Source organism: Marmota marmota, unplaced genomic scaffold (assembly GCF_001458135.2).
Source record: "Marmota marmota marmota unplaced genomic scaffold, marMar, whole genome shotgun sequence".
Lineage (NCBI taxonomy): Eukaryota > Metazoa > Chordata > Mammalia > Rodentia > Sciuridae > Marmota > Marmota marmota.
In genome coordinates, this window is record NW_026000153.1 from 15697264 (window position 1) to 15719926 (window position 22663).

General features: G+C 32.5%; 1 protein-coding gene and 1 long non-coding RNA gene across 2 annotated transcripts in view; one reads left to right on the forward strand and one right to left on the reverse strand.

The window, feature by feature from the left end:
* Cdk13 (cyclin dependent kinase 13) overlaps positions 1 to 22663 on the forward strand; it is a gene marked incomplete at its 5' end in the record, with an annotated part of 97027 nt that overhangs the window by 30778 nt on the left and 43586 nt on the right. Inside the window, 3 exon segments of the mRNA XM_015490090.2 lie at positions 2251 to 2421; positions 3712 to 3851; positions 5870 to 6040. Coding sequence (XP_015345576.2) covers positions 2251 to 2421; positions 3712 to 3851; positions 5870 to 6040 — 482 coding nt within the window.
* LOC125611532 lies at positions 10056 to 21231 on the reverse strand. The gene is made up of 3 exons (XR_007341711.1): positions 20855 to 21231; positions 10602 to 10669; positions 10056 to 10150 (listed from the first exon to the last, which is right to left on the reverse strand). It is a non-coding gene; the product is annotated as an uncharacterized LOC125611532 (long non-coding RNA).

The following is a 22663-nucleotide window of genomic DNA, read 5'->3' on the forward strand; positions in this document are numbered from 1 at the left end:
TTTTTTTTCAGTTTGGTACTGGGATTGAACCCAGGGGCACTCTACCACTGAACTACTACTTCCTCAGCTCTTTTTACTTTTTGAGAAAGGTTCTCACTAAGTTGCTCTGGCTGGCTTTTAACTTGTGATCCTCCCATCTCAGGCTCCTGAGTCACTGGGATTACAGGTGTGCATCACTGTGCTTGGTGCTTTTGACCTTATTCTTAAACAGATTTTTTAATAAATCAGCTTGTTAAGTTGCATTAAAAAAAAATTTGTTTAGGTTTTGTTTGGGTCTCTGTTAAATGTAGTAGGGTATTTTAGAGACAGACAGCTTTACAGTTTCACCATTTCCCAAACAAAAAAACATTCCTTTTTTTCCATTTGTTCAGATCTAGTTTTATGTTCTGTAGTCAAATATTTTTATTTTTCTATTGGTCTGACAGTTCTTATTAAGCTTTGTTTTATAGAATATGGAAACTTTAAAAAATCATTTTCTTTTTTTGTTATGCAAGTATTCAGTACAAATGTAGTATTTTCAGTTATGTAATGTTATTCTTCCAAAGTAGTATTTGATAATTCATGTGATAACATCTGAATAGAAGTATCTTTTTAAATTAAAAATTTTTTGAATTGTAAGTTAAATTATGACTTGTAATCTCTCTTTCCAGTGTACATTTGAATCTTCACACAAATTAAAGTTTTTGGCTAAAGTATAATTACAGGTCAGAGGCTACAGTTTTCTAATGAAGTTATTTCAAATAGGCATATTTTCATTGTTCAAGTGGGATATTTTCTAGAAAGAAGCTTTTCTCTCCTTTAACTTCCACACTATTCTGGGAATCTATTTGTGTAGTACTTTATCCTTCTACTTACCTGATTTTGTCTTCCAAACGATAAAGTCCTATCTCAAAGGAACTATAGTGTAATATATTTGTTGTTATTGTTGTTAAGTCTTAAATACCTTATAACACCTAGCAGGTAGAAGTTCACAATATTTGTTGAATGGAGAGTCAGTAAAATTGAGAGTGGGCTGTGTGATATACTGCTTTAACTGATTTCTCTTTAGTATGTTTTCCCCATTAAAGAATCTTCCAGTGAGTAACAGGGTTATTAAGAAAAGGCACAATTTTATTCTGGTAAGTAATTTTTATCAGATGATGTGAAAGGATCTATTTGTTCTCATAATAATATTGTTCAGTATGAATAGAGGAGCAAATGAAAACTTAAAGGTTTTACATTGGTAACATTTTTATTAATTTTGGACCATAGCAGTATAGTCTCACTAATTTTTTTCATTATCAGATGCATAACTGCTTTGAAAGTATATAAAAAATCCAAATTTTATTTTGATTGTAAGATTCTCTTTTAACATGCCATTATCAGAATACGAATTTTCTAGTTATCTGGGAAATTTAAAATCATCAAGCATCAAGTTAAGATATAATATAAAAATCATAGCTCTTAGTGCACTCATAAAATTATATAACTAATTGAGCTTAAGTTTCACATGTAATTTTAGTGAGCTGGAGGCTTAAAAAAAAGTTTTAGAAGAATCGTCGGCTAATTTAGAGAACCTAAAAATGAATTAGTTGTTGTTTATGGTTATTTAGATGCATGATAAGAAATAGCATGTTATTTATATGTAGCATGTGGTTTTATTTATTTCTTATAGGAAAACATCTTTTGCTTCTCCACTGAAATCAGTCTAGATGATATTAACAAAATGAATGAGTTTTTCTGCAAAGGGTATTAGTTGATTAGTTGATTTTTTTCAGTTTTAATTACAGTTTTGAAATTAAGGATATATTGTTTTTTAAGATCAACATTATTTTTTAGAGCAGTTTTAGATCTGCAGAAAAGTTAAAAAGATTCTATAGAGTCCTCATTTTCCTTGTTTCCATCTTTCTTATTAGTATCCTACCTTTGTAAGCTACATTTGTTATAATCAAGTCAATATTAATATATTAACTCAAGTTCCTACTTTGTACAGATTTCTTTAGTTTTTTCCTAATTCTGTCATTTTACCTCTAAATTTTGTAATTTTCAGTTGAATATAGTATATAATTTAGTTGGAAAGTAGAGAAATTCAGATTACTGTCCCTGTTGTCGTCGTCGTCCTCCTCCTCCTTAGTTATCCTCCAGTTAGTGTCTTGTAATGTGAAATAGAATGGAAAAGTCATGGCCATTGCATGCTGCTTAAATGTAAAAATGTGAGCACAAAAAAATTTTGGTGTTTTATTTGTGTGCCCCCCCCCCCCTTTTTTTAAGCTTAAGAGGAAATATTTCAGTAAAAGCTGTTAAAAAAGAAGTAGAGAAGAAACTCCGATGTCTACTTGCTGATTTACCACTGCCCCCTGAGCTACCCGGAGGAGATGATCTTTCAAAGAGTCCAGAGGAAAAGAAAACAGCAACACAGTTACATAGTAAAAGAAGACCTAAGTATGTGCTTGCTTTTTACCTGCTCTTAAATTGACCAGAAACAATTCTGGCCATTATAAATTTACAAAACACAAAATTAAAATTTAGAATGTAAAGTATATTTATTTTTTCAACGTAAAAATATAAACAAGTTCCATTAGAGTTTTGAATAAAAAATTTTATAATTGTAAACTTATCTATATTATATAACTAATAAAACCAAGTTAAATTTTCTTTCAATGTTTGTAATGTATTAATTTCTTGGGGTATTATGTGTGTTAAAGATAATTTTATAATAGAGTTAAATAACACAGAAACACTGAAATTAGACAAGGTGGAAGTCAGTGTTCATTGAACTCAAACAAAATTAGTACTGGGCAAGCTGCTATTTTGCTATGTGTACAACTCCTTTCCCACATAACTAAATGCATTCTTTGCAAGAGATTTATGGGAGAAAGTTTGAAACCTGTATAATAAATTAGCTACAAGTGCCTAGGTAAAATTTTTTTCTTGAAACCTTCTCATTAGTTCTAAGAGATAAAACACTGACTACCTTTTAAAAATTCTTAACCAAAGGAAAGTGTGAGACTTTTGAGTTATATTTTACTTTAGAATTCCTGTTTAGGTAGCATCTAATATAAGAGTAGGAAGTCTTTTTAGTGTAAGTAAAAAGCTAGGAAACTTTAAAAGTGGCCTCCTTAATTATCACAGCTTTATTCTTTGACTTTTCTGTGATCTTCTGCAATGTTAAAATTTCACAAAATAATATCTTTTTTGAACAGTGCATAAGTTTGGTCGTATCTTATATATTCTCTGTGGATTGCTGTTGGTGCCTCTTAAACAGATTTTTTTCTAATGTTTCCATTTTTAAGATTGTTTCATCTAGCTTCAAAATCTAAATTTGTCATTAGGGTTTATAGTTAGATTTTTGTGTTTGTTTTCAATAGCATAAATATATTGTCAGTGAATGAAAGATAAAATTTTCTGGAGGTTAGGGTACAGAACTTTGACTCTTTCTACTATTGTTGCTTTTATTGGAGTTATATTTTATTTCTGAAATCCCCTAATAAATGCTATGCTACTTCTCTTTCCTGGCTTAAGTACTGGTCTACAGAAGAGTCAGTATGTTGAAATCATACCTTGGTTTTTATAGCTTATGTCCAATCAGTCTAATTTGTCTTGAATAGACAATCAGTATATTCAAAGGAAAACAATAGATATAAGATTAGGTAGAGGATGGATATTGATTTATTAAAAAGTTGGTTCAATTTGCTTGATTGTATATGAAAACTTCAGAACTGTATTTAATAGAATATGTGGGCCTCGCTATGGAGAAATCAAAGAAAAAGATATTGACTGGGGAAAACGCTGTGTGGATAAATTTGATATCATCGGAATTATTGGAGAAGGTACTTATGGACAAGTTTACAAAGCCAGGGATAAAGACACTGGTAAGAATGCTAAGTTCTGGGTATCTTTGGGTCTGTGGAATATACTTACTTTGTGTTTCTCTTCTATATATAGCTTTAGGAATTTGCAAAAATGTAAAATTCCAATTTACTGTTCCTTTATCTTGTTTTAATTTTATTTTGTATTCACTTACATAGAAATGTGTACATGTAAGTGGTTGTATATACATATGTATTTTCAAAAATGTTTCTTTAATATTTGTGATGTGCCGTATGATGCAGTTTAGGGTTTTTTTTTTCCTGTTTTGATGAATAAAATACACGCACATACGCACACACACAGACACACACATACACCTCCAAACCCTTAACCTATTAGTAATTGGAGCAAAAGTATCTTGACTTGAATTTGTCTATAGTTAAAAAAAAAAAAAAGAAGAAGAAGAAGAAGAAAAAAATCTTCCCCCCTGTGGAAATTATCCCTGGAGGCCAGATTTGCCAGCTTAATCTTTCAGAATGTAACCTGGGAGGAAGTTTTATAAGACTCGCAAGGAGAGAAAATGTAGCTGTGTCAGAAGCATACAGTAATGCATAGAAGTAGTATTTAAATTTCTTTAATTACAATTCTTTGTTGACATAAACCAATAGATTAAAATTGCCAGCTCTTCGAGGACATTTAGTATAGAGGAGACAATTGTATGGGAATTAACTGTAATGTATCAGTTACAGTATAGAATAACAATTAGCAAAAAGAGATTAGATTAGATTACATTAGATTAGAACTTTAAAAATCTTTAATAAACCAAGGAAGCATACTGTGTTATAGAAAGATATAAAATTGAATATAATAAGATTTAATGATAAAAATTATTAAACTTTTTTCTTTCAGAAAATTTATAAGAACAGAATTCTTTTCCTCCAAAGTGAAATGAACATACTTTTATTTTTATAGTGAATTTTTTCTTATACCAGTTGATGCTCAACCTTTAAATATGGATACGCAGCTTGTGATAGGTTTTCTCTGTGTCCATGTGTGTTATTAATTAGATCTTGTCTGATACAAAACTCATTCATATCTAAATTATTTTTTTATTTTTTAGTTGATTTTTAAAAAATAAATGACAGCAGAATGCATTACAATTCTTATTACATATATGTATATAGCACAAGTTTTCATATCTCTGGTTGTATATAAAGTATGTTCACACCAATTCGTGTCTTCATACATGTACTTTGGATAATGATGTCCATCACATTTCACTATCCTTGCTAACCCCCTGCGCCCTCCCTTCCCCTCCCACCCCTCTACCCTATCTAGAGTTCGTCTATTACTCCCATGCTCCCCCTCCCTACCCCCACTGTGTGTCAGCCTCCTTAGAGAAAACATTCTGCTCATATCTAAATTATGAGACAGTTTAATATAGTGGGAGGACAAAAGACATATTTTGAGACAGCTAACCAGACTTTAAATCTCAGTTTTACTACTAGATGACTGGTTAGCTTTGGTTAAGTGATATATTTGAGGATATTTTCTCTTATATTTTATGTATATATAAGAATATTAACCCTTTGTTTCTTTTTAAAAAAACTGATGGTAGTATAATATATTCACTCTTTAGCATCTTGTTTTTTTCACTAAATATATCCACTGGAGAATATAAAACAACAAATATACAGACCTATCTCATTCTTCCCAATAGTTGTATTTCTTGAGTTGTATAAATATTCTGAAATTTATTTGAGAGACTTAATTTCTTAAACTGCAATTATTATTTGGTATGTTGGAAACTAAAGTGTAATTTACGGATTATAATTAAAAAAATATATTTTTAGTTGTAGATGGACATAATACCTTTATTTTGTTTATTTAATTTTATATGGTGCTGGGGATTGAACCCAGGGCCTCACACATGCTAGGCCAGTGCTCTACCACAGAGCTACAACCCAGCCCTAGGGTTTATAATTTTAAGAGATAAAAACAGAAATTATGATTTAAAATTAAGCAAATTGTCATCTGATTTTGTTAGCTGGTAACTTGATTTTATTTAACCTTTTAATAGGAGAAATGGTAGCCTTAAAAAAAGTGCGTTTGGATAATGAAAAAGAAGGCTTTCCAATTACAGCCATTCGAGAAATTAAAATTCTCCGGCAGCTTACACACCAGAGTATTATCAATATGAAGGAAATAGTGACTGATAAAGAAGATGCTTTGGATTTTAAGAAGGACAAAGGTATGTATGTAGATTTTAATAACCATTTTTTTGTCCTTAAATAAAGCCCGTATTTCTTAGCTTGATATTTAACATGGTTTGTCTTTTAACCTTATTTCTCATTATTATTTATTGTGCAGTAGAAACTAGGGTACTGGTTTGAGTTAAGTTAAAATGTGTAACTTGAATTTTTAGCATTATGATCCTATTAATAAGGCTTTTAGTCCTTTTATACATGAAAAGGAAACCTATCTCTTACCAAGTAGTAAATATTGAGTTAAGACCTTCAACAAGAAGGTGATTTAGAAATGTTATTTGCATTAATCTCATCCTATAGCCAAATAATATATTTGCTTTTATTCCAATATATCCTGAATCTGCCACTTCTTTGATCTGTGGAATCACCTTCAATCACTTTCATCTGTGGAATTGAATTACTACTTTTCTCATTCCGTCTTTATCATTTTTGATTGCTCAACAACCTTCAATCACGTGGACAGTGAACTTTTTATACCTTCAAGTCATTATGTTTAATTCATTATGTGCTGCTTCCTGGGATTAGACCTCTTTAAGACACACACATGCTCACACACATAGTTTGAAAAGCTGACTTCTTACCTGGAGATCAAGTTCAGGTCTTATCCTGAATGATCCTTCATTCATTAGGCCTTACCTGACCAGTCTTCCCACTTTCTATGGCTTGTAGATACACAGTTTAAAATATCTTTTTCCCACTGAGATTAATTACATTAGTTTATTACTTAATTGTTTCTCCTTATGAAGATGGGAACCATATTTGTTTTATTATTGTTATGCCCCCTACCTAGCTCAATGATTTGACCATAGAAGGTATTAAATGACTAGTAGCAGAATGAATAAGCTACTTATTATAATCCCATCTATGCTTTGTTATTTTTAAAAGACTGCTACAACCTCTGAACATATAAAATGTTTATGTACCTTCAAGTATATTATATTTGTGATCATAATTATTTTTTCTTACCAGATTAGAAATTCTTTGAAGCCTTTGTTTTGTTTTGATTTGATTTGATTTCTGGATATATATAGCTCTGTAGTTACAGATTTTCATGTATTTGTACCTTTCCCAGTTTCTCTACTGTAATCCTATTTGTAATTGTATAAATCAGGATAAATTAGAGTGAGAAAGTTACATTTAGGAACCAGGTATTAGTTAAGGATATTATTAGTAGAGTATGAAGAAGTGTTAAGTTTGAAACATAATCCTTTTTTTTAATCTGATAAATTTGATGGAAACTGTTATGGGGCAGCATGATTTGGTGCAAAGGGAAGTAGGTTTGCGTTTCTTGGATTCTAATCCTGATCATGCCAGCTCTGTGACATTATACTAATTGTGATTGCCATACAGGAGCAGGAAAACAGTTTGGGTATGTTTCTGACTCTGAGGGCTAGTCTAATATAAGTTTGATAGGATTAATAACATGTGAAAGAGTAAGACTATATATTTAAATATGGAAATTATAAACAATACAAAAATTAAGTAAAAATATTAACTTACAGAAAATAAACATTTGCAGCATTATAGCACAGGCCATTAATTAATGTATGTGTGTGTGTGTGTGTGTGTGTGTATATGTATATATATATATATATATATGTATATTTATATATATATATAAATAAATTAAGGTACTTTTTAAAAACTTGGTTTGGGACTATAGCTCGGTTCAGACCGTGGGGTAAATATCTGGCACTGCAAAAGGGGGAAAAACAATGATAAAAACTAGGCTATACTTAAAAATGAGGAAAAATTAATCATGGAAAGTTAAAAGAAATATGTTCTTAAAAACATATGTCATGAACACAAAGGGTTTAAAAGAAGACGTACAAATGAACAACAGTTATATGAAAAAAATGCTCCATACCAGTGAGTATCAGGGAAGTGCAAATCAAAACTAGAATGAGATGGGGCTGGGGTTGTGGCTCAGCAGTAGAGTGCTCGCCTAGCAAGTGCAAGGCCCTGGGTTTGATCCTCAGCATCACATAAAAATAAATAAAATAAAGGTACTGTGAGATATCACCTCACTTCAGTAAGAATGGTTATTAACCAAAAAGACAAAACATAATAAGTGCTAGTGAGGATGTAGAGAAAGGACAACCTTTATACATTATTGGTAGAATTGTAAATCACTGTAGTCATTACAGGAGGGAGATTCCTCAAAAAATTAGAAATAAAAACTATGGTCCCACATTCCACTGCTGGGTACATAAACGACAGAAACGACAGAAATGAAGGCAGTACATTCAAGAAACATTTGCATTCTGCCTTTATTGTAGCACTATTTACAATAGTCAAGAAATGAAAGAATATCAACTGGTGAGTAGATAAAATTAGTTATATATACACAGTAGAATACCATTCAACCATAGAAAAGAATGGAATCCTATCATTTGTGGCAACATGGATGTTGTGTTATGTGAAATAAGCCAGACACAAGGACAACTAGTACATGTTTTCACTCGTGGAATTTTAAAAAGTTGATTTCCTGGAAGTTGACAGTAGAATAGAGGCTGGTGAGAGTAGAGAGGAGGGAAGAATGGGAAAAGTTGGTTAAGGAGTCCTAAGTCACAATTAATAGGAGCAATAAGTTCTGATGTGTGTTGCACAAGTGACTGACTATAGATTATTTATTGTAGTTTTCAAAAAAGCCAGAGGAAAGGATTTTGAAAGTTTCACCACAAAGAAATGATAAATGTTTGAGGGTATAGGTATACTTACCCTGATTTGAACATTATATAGTACACATTGAAGTATCACATACTACTCCATAAATATGTGCTATTTTTATGTCAGTTAAAAACATTTTTAAAAACTGGATCAATTATTATACCAAGTCATGAATATAATACTTTACAAATGCTAACGAAGTTTTTTTGAAATTAATTTTAAATTTTTACAAGTACTTCCGTTCATCTTTGGGCAGTCCAGTCCTACTTTTTGTCTGTTTTTAAATCTTTTTATTGTTAGCATGGTGTGGGGATTTTGTTTCAAAGAAAACATTTCCTATTCCTTATAATGCTCAGTTTCTTCATGTATGGAAAGAGAGTGAGATGGCAGTTATTTGTAATAATTTCAATATTTGTGTTCATGTTTCACTGTTAAAGAAGTCTGTGAACTTGATTGTGAGTTATTTTGCAAAAGAAGCTTTGTTACTTTCTTCCTTCCAATGAGAATTATAAAGCTAAAGAAAAATACTTCTGAGTGCAATAATATTCAATTAATATTAGAAGTTTTAACTCAGTTTACAATTCTCTAGGTAGAGATTTTGTGTTTTATAGTTGTGTGCAGTATAAAATTAAAAAGTGAGTCATTGATTGCCACCTCAAGATGTAAATATGTTAGTAATCAGATTTAAAAACACAAAAATCACTTCAACAAAACAGTGTTTTGATACTTACAAACATTGTTAACATGTATCCTGGATAACTACAATCCATTATAGTTATTATGTTCTCATTCATTTAGCTATGATACTTTGAAGATTAGTGTTTGTATGATGAGGAAATTTGAATACTCTTTTAATTTAGAATTTTCCTAAAAATAAAGAAAATAATATTCAAAAGTAAATAATTGTGGCATCATGTCACTGCCGCTCAGGGAAGTATTCTTGTTAACAGTTGTCACTTCTGTAGTTTGTGATTCCTACTGGAGTATTAGGTGCTACTTTGTACTTGTATTGCATATTGTACATAGTTCAATATTAGTAATTTCTACTTCAACATGTTGTATGTATTTGTATCTTATTCATGTTGAATTTCTGAGGCCAGGGACTGAATTTTATTTTATTTTTGTGTTCATAGTGTGCAGCACACAATTGATAATTTAATAATGTAGAGATGGAAAAATTATGTGGAATGATATGTTAAAAGTGGGTACAATTTGGATAGCAAGAGAAGAGAGCATTCTGAGGCAGTGAAAGGTTGGCACATATTCTTTAAAGAATACCTTGCTTCAAAGTTACCTGTTCATTTTCTTGAAAACCTGAACTCTTTAAGATTGATTGGTTTCTTTATTCTTTCATTCCATAAATGCATACTGTGCCAGGTCCTAGACTTGGGCTGTCCAGTAAAGTAACTACCAGCCACATTTGGCTATTTAAATTTAAATTAAATTAAAATTAGATACAATTAAAAGTACAGTTTCTTGACTTATTGGCTCAATTTCCATTAGCTGTGTTTCAAATACTTTGTAACTACAAATGCCCACTGGCTTCATTTTGGATAGTGTAGCTATGGAATGTTTTCATCATCCCAGCATTGAATCTAAGGCTTCTCTGGTCCATGACTCAAACTAGTTTCTGGAAACCAGAAGGATCAGCACTGCTAGGATACAAATCACACTAATATAGGAATAACAAACCTGTTTCTGTCTAGGCTCTTTCCCAAAAAGTTAACATACTTTTATTATAAACTTTTTATTATAATCATTTTCCAAGTTAATAAAATTAATTTAGGTAATCTATAATTGTTAAAGTTTTAGTTATTGGTATTCAGTTTCAAATGAAGTGGAAAAAAATAAGCAATATAGGCTTGTTGGACTTACCAGTAAGATAGGTTTGCTATGGAATTTGTCCTCAGCCAATGTAAATTGGCCTACTGTCTTTCTCTCGCCTAAATTAAAAAAAAAAAAAAAAAAAAAAAACAAGATGAGCTTCAGGTTATTGTTATTAAATATAAAATACTCCGGTAGCAGAAGATCCTCCACCTAGGGTGAAAGTCACACGTAAATTTATTCATGATATCATATAAAAGATAAAATTTATAAAATTGTCTCATCTAGACATTCTTTTTAAATCTGGGATTATATGTGAAATTTCCAGTGAAGGTCTCTGCTCAGGGCTTCATGGTTTGACGCTCCTGTACTCTCTTTTTGTGTATCACTATTACTATGTAGAATTTAGTGCCTTTTTTTGGACAGACAGAAGAGGAGAAAGAAGAATGCTTAAGTTTTCTTTTCTTGACTACAAAAGTAATGTTTATTTTTGTAAATAAAGTATAAGGAAGAAAAACGACCCAGATAGTATTATTTTTCCCAGTGTCTTTTTTCTCACATGCATATGATTATTTATTACTGAATAGAGGTTCTGCTTCTTTCATTGCCTTATTTAATAACATGCTTATTGAAATGACAAATGTCATCTGGAGGAATCATATTTCACTCTGAAATTTCTTGTCATATTTTACCAACTTGTATTCCAGAGAGAAAGTGCCAATTTACAGTATTCCTGTATTATTTGTGTAGGATATGTTCAAAGCTCCCCAGTGGATACCTAAAATCATGGATAGTTCTGAACCCTGTATTAGCTATGCTTTTTTCTGTGCACAAATACTAATGGACAAGTACCTATACTCCAGAGACAAAGGATCAGTCATGTCTTGAAGAATTAACAGTGCAAGATTTCATTATGCTACTCAGAGTGATGTGCAGTTTAAAAACTTAACAATTGTTTATTTCTGAAATTTCCCATTTAATATTTTGGGACATGATTGACTGAGGGTTAACTGAAACAGCAGAAAAGGGAACTGGATAAAAAGCAGGGCTGCAGTACATTCCAGATTATAGGACTGTACCTTAGCAGCTTAAGAAGAAAAGGGAAATGAATGCCTCAGTGATAAAAGGCATGTATGAAAAACAAGATGTCTGCTCCTGTCACTTCTATTTAACATTGTGCTGTAGGTACTAGCCAGGGTAATTAGGCCAGAAAATGAAATAAAAGGTATCTTAAGTTAGAAAGGAAGAAGTAAAAATTTGTGTGTGTGTGTGTGTGTGTGTGTGTATGTATCTTTACATGTGCACATGGTATAGAAAACAGAAATATTCTGTGGATTCCATAAAACATTAGAACTAATAAATGAGTTCAGCATTATTGCACAGGATACAAGATCAGCATACAAAAATCAGTTTTTCTATATAAAAGTAATTAACAAACCAATCTGAAATTAAGAAAAGTTTAATTTAGGGGACTCATAAAGAATAATAAAATATCTGGGATTAGATTTGCAAAAGAAATGTAAGGCTTATATATCTTGAAAACTAGAAAACAACATTGAAAGAAATTAGACTAAATAAATGGAAAGACATTCCATCTTCATGGCTTAAAAGACCTAATATGATATTATCAAGATGGCACCTGCTACCCAAATATCTACATATTCAACACAGTTCATCTCAGGATTACAGCTGGCTTCTTTTCAAAACTGACAAACTGATTCTGAACTTTCGTTTTTCAGTTCTTACTGTAGAGCTAGAGTAATTAGGACTGTGGTGCTGACATTAGGTTAAACTTTTCATGATTGTGTCTTTTGTAAAGCCAGATGATATAGGATGTTTTAGTTATATTTAATAAGATATGCCAAATAATTGTATTAGAGGGAAAAAAACACATTAGTTTGGAATGGCTTCCTTTTCTGGATTACAAGGAAATGTAGAGTGAACACTGTCTTGAAAGATCATAAAGAGAGGAGTTTTGGTTGTGGTTCAGTGGTAGAGCACTTGCTGACCATGTGTGAATCACTGGGTTCAATTCTCAGCACCACATATAAACAAATAAAATAAAGGTCCAAAATCAGAAACTAAGCACCAACATGGTACCAGAGATGGCAAACTCCAAACCATAAAACTTTGTTTAATTATTAAATTATTTATTAAAAATATGTTATAAAATTACCTTCAAGTGACGCATACAAGGCATATATGAAACATAAATGAATTTCACATTTTGGGTTCCATCCCCAATATACCTTATTCTATTCATATAAATATTTCAAATTTTGAAATCCACATATTTTTTGTCCCTAGTATTTCAAGTAAGAGTTACTTAAAACCTGTATGTGATTTTGATACAGGTGTTAAAAGATAATAGTAATATGTATAATATGAGCATGAATTTGAATTCTTGTTTCTTTTTGTACTTTGTGTTTTCCTTATCTGGAAAAGTAGAGCAATAATACTGACCCAATAGGTTTGTTGTGGTTTTTCAGTTTAATAATACATGTGAAGCACTTCACCCTGAATGTGACATTTAGCATAAATAAGCTATTATTATAGTTTGGTGCTAGGTTGATGATGAGGATAGGACTAGATAACTAAGTAGGTTTTTTTTTTTTTTTTTTGGGGGGGGGGGAAGAAAGGATGGAGGTTTGAAAAAAATGAATATTTTAGTTCACTAGTATAATTTATTTCTTCTCCTCTCCTCCTCCTCTCCCTCCCCCCTCTCTCTCTCTCTTTTTTTTTTTTCCTGGTACTAGGGATTCAGCCCAGGGGCACTTAACTACTGAGCCACATCCCCAGACCCCGTGCCTTCCCCCTTTAATTTTTTTTAATTTTGAAATGGATCTCATTAAGTTGCTTAGAGCCTTGCTAAGTTGCTGTAGTATAATTTCATTATGTGGAGGTCACACATCTGCAATGGTATTTATCCAGAAATCATCAAAAATAAATTTAAAAATTTTGAGAGTTTGGGAACATCTCCATTTTCTTCAGTGGTTCTTGGAATTGAACCCAGGGATGCTCTACAATAGAGCTGTCTCCAGTCTTTTTTCTTTTTCTTTTGTACTCCCCTCACCCTAAGTGCTCAGGCTAGCCTTGAACTTGTGACCCTCTTGTTTCTACTTCCCAAGTTGCTGGGATAACAGTCATGACACTGCACTGGACTCAGTCTGTATTAGTAGTAAAAGTTTTCAAGAAACATGAAAAACTTCAGTCACATCTTACTAGCTGTGAGTGATTGATTAACCTGTTAAAAGGAGAAAAGTGAGTCACAGATTGTGATCACAGGAGTGGAAAGGAAGTCAGATGAGTAAAAGTCTGGATCAGGCAATAAGAGAAACATAAATAACAAGCAGTTATGTGGGTTAGAAATGGAAAATACAAGAGAAAGCTAAGGAGCAGATGCTCTAATAAGACAGAATTCTGCAGGTAAACTGTACATTGGGAGAAATGCAAGTGGTGAGTGATAGAAGTGGCAGAGTACCATTTAGGGAATGTAATTTTTTTTTTCCCCATGGATTTTATTTTATTTTAATTTTTTTTTATTGGTTGTTCAAAACATTACAGAGCTCATGATATATCATCTTTCATACATTTGACTCAAGTGGGTTATGAACTCCCATTTTTACCCCAAAGGGAATGTAATTTTTTTTAAAAAATATTTTTTTGGTTGTTGATGGACCTTTATTTATTTATTTATATGTGGTACTGAGAATCGAACCCAGTGCCTCATACATGCTAGGCAAGTGCTTTACCACTGAGCTACAACCCCAACAGGGCATGTAATTTAAAAAGAGCTACTGGGCTGGGGTTGTGACTCAGTGGTAAAGCACTCACCTAGTGTGGGTAAGGCACTGGTTTTGGTCCTTAGCACCACATAAAAATAAACAAATAAAGTAAAGGCATTGGGTCCACTTACAACTAAAAAATAAATAAATAAATAAATAAATAAAAAATAAAGAGCTATCACCTTGCTGTACAGTTTTTGAACCTTCTTAAGAGGAAGCAAATAATTAGCCACTGTTTCTTTATGGTGAAAAGAGGGATAGGACAGTCAGGCTTAGGCAATTGTTTTACTTTTGCCTCTTAGCAGTAGTGTGATGAGTAAGTTCTTCACTTTCTTTGAGCCTTGTGTGTTTTAAGGAGATAATTAACGTGTTTGAGCTTTTTCTAAGTATTAAATAAAGTATTGAAAGTATATATGTGACAACATATGAAACTTCTTAAATAGTTTACCATTTTTTATTTATGCTTAACATTAGAGTCAGCCCATATTTTGGAATATTTCTCTTAGAATATAACATGTCATAGGAGAGACTTCATATAATAGTTGAGCCATTATGCAGTCCACATAAGACAGCAACCTCCTTCCTTTCTTGTCACATGTTATAGGTTGAGAGGTTTTGTGCCAGGTGTCATATCTTTTTTTTTTTTTTTTTAAGTATTTTTTATACCTTTATTTTGTTTTACTTTTTTTTTTTTTTTTAAATGTGGTACTGGGAATCGAACCCAGTGCCTCACGTGTGCTAGGCAAGTTCTCTGTCACTAAACCCCAACCCCAGACCCCAGGTGTCATTCTTGAGGAGTTGAAGAGAAATATAAACTGTGACATAACTGTTCTTTTAAACAGGCATAGTTCGTATTAGGTTTACCATAAGAGGATGTAAATAAGCAATAAGGAAAAAATAAATGAAAGAAAAAAAGCCTCACTGTAAAAAATGTAACTTAAATGGGATTTTTTTTTTTTTTACCTTTCAAAAGGTAAAAAACCTTTTTTAAATGTAGTGATTTAACATTTGGTTTAGTAAACACTGGAAATATAGAAATAAAAATCATAAGTAAGTAGAAGGGGAACATATGCATATATAGAATGTAGGAGATACAAATACTGTAGTGTGCCTGAAGAGTCATGGGTCTTTCCATCTTTCAGTTACTTTCCAAAAAAAATTTTTTTTTTGGTGCATAACAAGCATACACATTATTTATACTTTAATGTTTACGAAATTGAGGGCCACTTTGACATTGTGCTAAATAGACACCTTTTTATACCATTATATAGCAATTTAGAAAGAGAGCTGGGGATGTAGCTCAGTGATAAAGAGTGCTTGTTTTGAGTGCAAGGCTGTGGGTTCATTCCTTTCTACTACCAAAAAAAAAAAAAAAGAATATTGTAGTTCTGTAACTTGGATGTATTTTATTAACTTTTCCCTTGTAAATGTATTCAGGTTATTGATTTTTAAAAAATTTTTTTAATTTTTATTTTTTAAATTTTAAAAAATTTGTTCTTTTTAGTTATACATGACAGTAGAATGTATTTTGACAAATTATACATTCAGGGAGTATAACTTTCCATTCTCTCTTGTTGTATATGATGTGGAGTTACACTGGTTGTGTACTTATACATGACCATAGGAAAGATTGTGTCAGATTCATCCTATTGTCTTTCCTATTCCCTTTTTCCCTATTCCCCCCTGTCCAGTGTGGTGAACCTGTACTCCCCTCACCCCAACCCCTGTTGTGGTCAGCATCTGCGTATCAGAGAACATTAGGCCTTTGGTTTTTTGGGATTGGCTTATTGCATTTAGCATGATAGCCTCCAGTTCCATCCATTTACTAACAGATGCCATAATTTAACTGTTCTTTATGTCTGAGTAATATTCCATTGTGTGTATGTACCACATTTTCTTTATCCATTCATCTATTGAAGGGCCTCTGGTTGATTCCATAGCTTAGCTATTGTAATTGAGCTGCTATGAACAATAATGTGACTGTGTCACTATATTATCCTGATTTTAAGTCCTTTGGATATATGGGAGAAGTGGCATAGCTATGTCAAATGGTGGTTTTTGTATCTATGTTCATCAGGGATATTGGTCTGAAATTTTCTTTCCTTGATGTGTCTTTATCTGGTTTTGCTATCAGTGTGATACTAACTTCATAGAATGAGTTTGGAAGGGTTCCCTGCTTTTCTATTTTGAGAATAATTTGAGGAGAATTGGTGTTGGTTTTTCTTTGAAGGTCTGGTAGAACTCAGATGAGAACCCATCTGGTCCTGGGCTTTTCTTTCATGGTAGGCTTTTCATGGCATCTTCAATTTCATTGCTTGAAAATCTGTTTTAAATTTTCTATGTTCTTCCAGTTCAATTTGGGTAGGTCATATGTCTCTACCAATTCGTTAGGTAATTGATTTTTAGCTTCCACTAACAGTTTTTTACCAAACATCATTCACTGTAAATCTATGTGCGTTTGTTTAGACATAAACAAACATATATTGCATATATTCCTAAAAGGGAATTGCTAGATTAAATGATAAAGCTTTTTTATGTTAATAGTTATAGCCAAAAATTAACATAGAAAAACTTATTCCAGTTGGCATTCTAATAAAAATTTTGTAACTTGTTTACTGAAGGTCTTATTATTTTTCCATTTTGCCCAACTAATAAGAGAATTAATACTTTTTTCCATATGTTGAGGTTTCATGTTTTATTATATTTTTGCCATTTCTTTTGTAATTGCCTGTTCCTCTGACATTTTCTGATTTGAGAACTTATAGATCTTAATGTTTCATGTGTCATAGATAACTTTTTCCCTCCCTCCCTTCCTTCCCTCTGTCTCTCTCTCTCCCTCTCTCTGTCTCTCTCTCCCCCTCTCTCCCTCTCTCCCTCTCCAGGGATTGAACTCAGGGGCACTTAACCACTGAACCAAATTTCCAGCCCTTTTTGTATTTTATTTTAGAGACAGGGTCTCACTGAATTGCTCAGGGCCTCCCTAAATTGCTGAGTCTGGCTTTGAGCTTGAGATCCTCCTGTCTCAGCCTCCTAAGCTGAGGGAATGGCAGGCATGCACCACTGCACCCAGTTAGTTTTTTCCATTTCTTTTGCCTGTTCTTCAATTTGGTTTTCTGTGTTCTTTTTATTTCAAGTGTATCTGTTTGGTGGCTTTTTTTTTTTTTTTTTTTTTTTTTTTGGAAGGAAAGTAGTTTGTCCTAAGTTTAGGAAGTCCAGTACACTGGAAATTTACAAGAATGTTTTCCTCAAGAGTTTTTGTTTTAAAATGGCATATTTACATTTTTAAAAATATTACAGTGTTGTGCCATCTTTATCCTGTATAAAGTTCCCACATCTTCTGAGCTCTCTGTTTCATTGATATTTTTGTATATCTTGGTGCTGTTACTTCAAGAAATAGAACCAATAAGATATACATTAATATATGGAGAGATTTATTTTAAGGAATTGGGTCCCATGATTATGGGGGCTGGCAAGTATGAAATTTTTAGGACTGGCCAGCAGGCTATAAATTCTGGCAGGAGTTGATGTTGGAGTCTTGAATCTAAAGGCAGTGTTTTTTCCTCTTTGGTATACCTCAGTCTTTTTTCTTTTTATCAGCTGATTGGATGAACCCCACCCACATGAAGGAGGGCAATCTTTTGACTTCAAAGTCTACTGATTAAAATAATAATCATACAGGTTGGGCATCTCTTGTCTGAAATTCTTGGAATCAGAATATCCTGGATTTCAGATTTTTTTTGGAATATTTGCATATATGTAATTATATCTTGGGAATGGAACCCAGGTCTAAACAAAAAAAACCCTTATTTTGTCATGTATACCTGTATGTATAGTCTGAAAGTAATTTTATACTCTATTTTTAGTGCACCCATGTTTTGACTGTAACGTGGTGTCATGAGATGGCAGATGTGGAATTTTCTACTTGTGTTATGTTGGTGTTCAGAAAGCTTCATATATTTGAGCCTTTTGGATTTTGGATTTTTGGATTAGAAATGCTCAGTCTTCATTAAATGACAAATGACGGCCTTTCACAACATCTGGACTAGTTTTACCCAACCAGCTGGGTATTATCGCCTAGCCAAGTTGCCCTTTTAAAATTAACCATAACACTAAAATAGGATGATTTTATCAAAGTAACAGAAGATCCAACTGAAACTACATAGAAATCTATTAACTTACTAGAGAAACAGTCCAAAGATAGGGCAGCTTTAGAGCTGATTTATGTAGTAACATAAGGATCTATTAAAGATCCAGGTTCTGCCAGTGTCTGCCTCATTCTCTCTTTTTTGAAAGGGCATGTGTTCTAATCTGGTGACAGAGCCTGGTTTCTCATGGTTCTTTGAAATATGAGAAGGCTTTTCTCTGAGGTGCCTTCCTTATTGCCTTATAGACCAAAATGTACTTATGCCTAACATTTTTCTATTTAGAAGTAGTCTTATGTCACTACGACAGGTGGAAATTGGAAGCCAAATGTGCTGCATCATAAAGTTAATGGTTTAATGGCCATTTTTAATTTAGGATGCAGCAGGTTGTTAATATCCTCTTTTTCAGCATTCTAACTTTTATTTCAGTGTATGCAGTTATTACTTCTGTGCTGCTCTTCCGTTGCTGGGCTTATGAAGAGTTTAAATTCATTTTACATGTAGATTTTCAGGCGCCAAACTTCAACTTGTGGATTCTGTGATCATTTTAGTGTATAATGGGATTGTCTAACAAATGTTATGCATTCATTAGATTTGTTCATTTTTCATATATTTGGATAATAGCAATTGAATGATTTTTGCACTTTTATGAAGCTTTTTTGTTATTTGTCTCTGGCTTTAAGTGAGTTTTTATAAAGTGATTTGGAATTTTATGTTCAATCAAATTGAATATAACCCATAAATTTGAACTTGCATGAATTCAGATTGTTTTTATCACTTTGTTATTTCTGCAGTAGTCACTTTACCAAAATTCCCTTTATTGACATTTCCAGGCACCTTTTTAATACCTCATAATGTTCATCCTATATATTTTATTGTGTAAGAAAGGCTTGCTACTTCTAAAATGTGGACACTGGTTGCATTTGTCCCAGAGTATAACTGAGGTTGCTCATGCATCTCACAATACCTCCTATTCTTAGACTAGACCCTGTAATAAGTGATAGCAATTTAATGAACCATTCTTAATTAAGCTAAAGAAAAATTGCTCAAACAATAACAGATGTGCTTTTAAGATGTCGGCAGTATGACTGTAGATGAAATAAGTTTTAGGTAAAGTTCTAAAAAGCAACATAACTGGGTTGGGGCTGTAACTCAGTGGTAGAGTGCTCACCTTGCATGTAAAGGCACTGAATTTGATCCTCAGCACCACATAAAAATAAATAAATAAAGATATTGTGTCCATCTACAACTAAAAAAAATTTTTTTAATAAAAGCGACATTCTGCTATCATGTATAACTAATTAGAACAAAAGAAAAAAAGCAACATAACTGAAAGAAAGATTAGTTCCAAAAATTAAAATATTATAAATAAATAGCTAGAGATCACTTCATAGGATACGTTTTAGAAATAATAATTTTGACTATTTAATCCTTTCAAGATATTTCTCTTAGCCATAGGTAGCTCAAAGAAAATAATGAGAACATTACTAAAGCAGTGTACTATGGAAATCAGTATGGAGGTTCCTCAAAAGACTAAGCATAGAACCACCACATGACCCAGTTACACAACCCAGTTGCACGACTCTTTGGTATTTATTCGAAAGAATTAAGTCAGGGATACATGCATACCTTTATAGCAGACACAGTTCACAACAGCCAAGTCATGGAACCAGCTTAAGTGTCAGCATATGAATGGATGAAGAAAATATGGTATAAATACATCATGGAGTTTTATTCAGCCATAAAGAAGGAGGAAGTTACGTTATTTGTAGGAATATGGATGGAACGTGAGAGCATTGTATTAAGGAAAATAAGCCAAACTCAGAAATTCAGGGGACTTATGTTTTCTCTTATATGTGGAAACTAGAAAGAAAGAGGGGAAAAAAAAATGGGAGTGAACATTGTGGGAAACAGAACAGAGATCAAGGGGAGGGAGGAAGAGAGGGAACAGAGAAGTTCTGGGGAATGGAGTTCACAAAATTATGCTGTGTGCATATACAGATATGTCATGATAAATTCCACTGTTAGGCACCAATAAAAATTAATTTAAAAATCAGGGTCAACATTGTTCAGAAAAGGAATTAGAAACTTTTAATAAATTGATAATATAGTGTTTTATTTGATTTATAGAAACATAATGCTTACTGTGTGCCAAGCACTATTTTAAATTTTTTTACAAATTTAACTCTCATAATCCTCATAGCCATAGAATAGGGACGGAAATGAAGTACAGGGTAAAGTGCAAAATAGTGACTAGAAAGTGGATTGTCATTTCAGTTTGTTTGATTTTAATAGGATATGAAAAATCTAATTATGTATCCTGGTATACTTACAGGAAAGTATATTTGAAACTGAAATTTTGAGGCCACATACATACCTATGTTCTTACTCCCAGTTGTGGTGCCATTAAATAGATTTCTTGTCTTTAAATTCCTGTTCCAATTTTATTAGTGGGGGTGTTTCCTTATCCGGCTCACTATCTTTGGTGGTCTTGCAGGTCTGAAAGTAGGAATGAAGATTGCGACACGAAGAGCCAAGAGCTTATTAAGTTTTCAAAGTTTGAAGCTTGAGGGCCAGAGATTTCTTTGGGCCTCTTTTCAGTATAAACATTTCTTGTTTTGAGATAATTAGTTTTAGGTTGTCAAGATGATCAGACCTTTTTCTTTTGCCATTTTAGGAGTTGATTTATTTATTTATTTTATTACTACTACCACACTTAGCCACAATTTCTTGTAAAATGCAGTTTTCATGTATCCTTTTTATTTGTTTATGATCTCTGATACAAGTGAGAAAGGGAAGAGTGTAGATTCCTGAGAGGTAGGGTTAAGAGAATAGAGGAAATATCTTCTTTCTTTCTTTGAACAAAACCAGGTTTAAAGGAGAGTGGAGGGATATCCCAATTCCCCCTTCCATGATATGTATATCTTGGGACTCTTTAAATTGTCTTCCTTAAATTATTTCTAATGCTGAATTTGAGAAAGAAGAGTTCTAATATAACTTACAGTTTATTTTTTGATTACGCATTTTTTTTAATAAAGTAATGGTATTTGGTTGTAAGGAATGATTTTCTATTTTCCTTGTAGCAAGGAAACTCATACCTCTTGATATTTTGTTCCTCTGTCAAACCTGCCCTAACCTTTGACTTTGGATTGATTACTTTTAAAAATACTAAACTTGCTGGAGGAAAATTATACAATCATGTAGGTTATTTTCTCCTCAGATTTATGGTCTACAAAGCATGGACTTCAGGGCTACTAGATCGTCCTTTTCTTTTGGCAACTCCTCCTCTAGTCTACAAAGCAAAGGTTCCTGTTCAGCTTCTTTTCTCTTTCTCTTAAATAGAAGACATTGCTTCATTTTCTGCAGAGAAAGTCACACTTACCAGGTGAGAACTCACTTTCTCAACTTCTAACTTTACATGCACTTAACTTACTCTATACCCATTTCACTCTTCTGTGAGAGAAAGTAATATTTTTCCTTCCTATTTGAAGATGATTCCTTTTAATGCCGAGGAACTTTGGTCTGGGTAATCTCTTCTGTATTTTTACCTGTTGTCCTCTCCTGGTGCTTCTTACTTTCAGCACTAAACCTACTCACATCTCTCCCATCTTAAAACAAGAAAAACTTTTTGTAATTTGAGTCTGCTTGTGAATTGTTACTATCCTTTTCCTTTCCCTTTGTGTCAGGCTTCATGAAAAGAGCAGTTGGGACTTACTGTTTGTACTTTTTCACTTTGTCATTTATTCACTAAGTGTTCTGAATTTTCTAACAACTTTATAAAGATAAAAATACTAATAATCTCCTGTCAAACCCAATAATAATTTCTTAGGTTTTTGTTTTTTTATTTGATGTGAGCAGCATATATTATGTTGACTTGCTTCTTGAATCTTCTGGCTTTTCTGAAAGAACTCCTACTCAGATTTGCTTTCTTACTCTTTGGCTATTGCATCTTAGTCGTCTTCTCTGTCTCTCTTTCTCTCTCTCCTTTACCTTATCTTTCATTGTTGGTGTTCCTGAAGGTATGTCCTTGGTGGTCTTTTACCTTCTTCCTAGATACTGTCTTTGCGGTGTAGTTTTTATAATAATGTCTCCATGCCATTACAAGTGCATAGAAATATTTCCAGATCTGAGCTCAGGTTATTGACTAGATACCTCCATGTTCACATTTCAAAAAGGTATCTCAAAC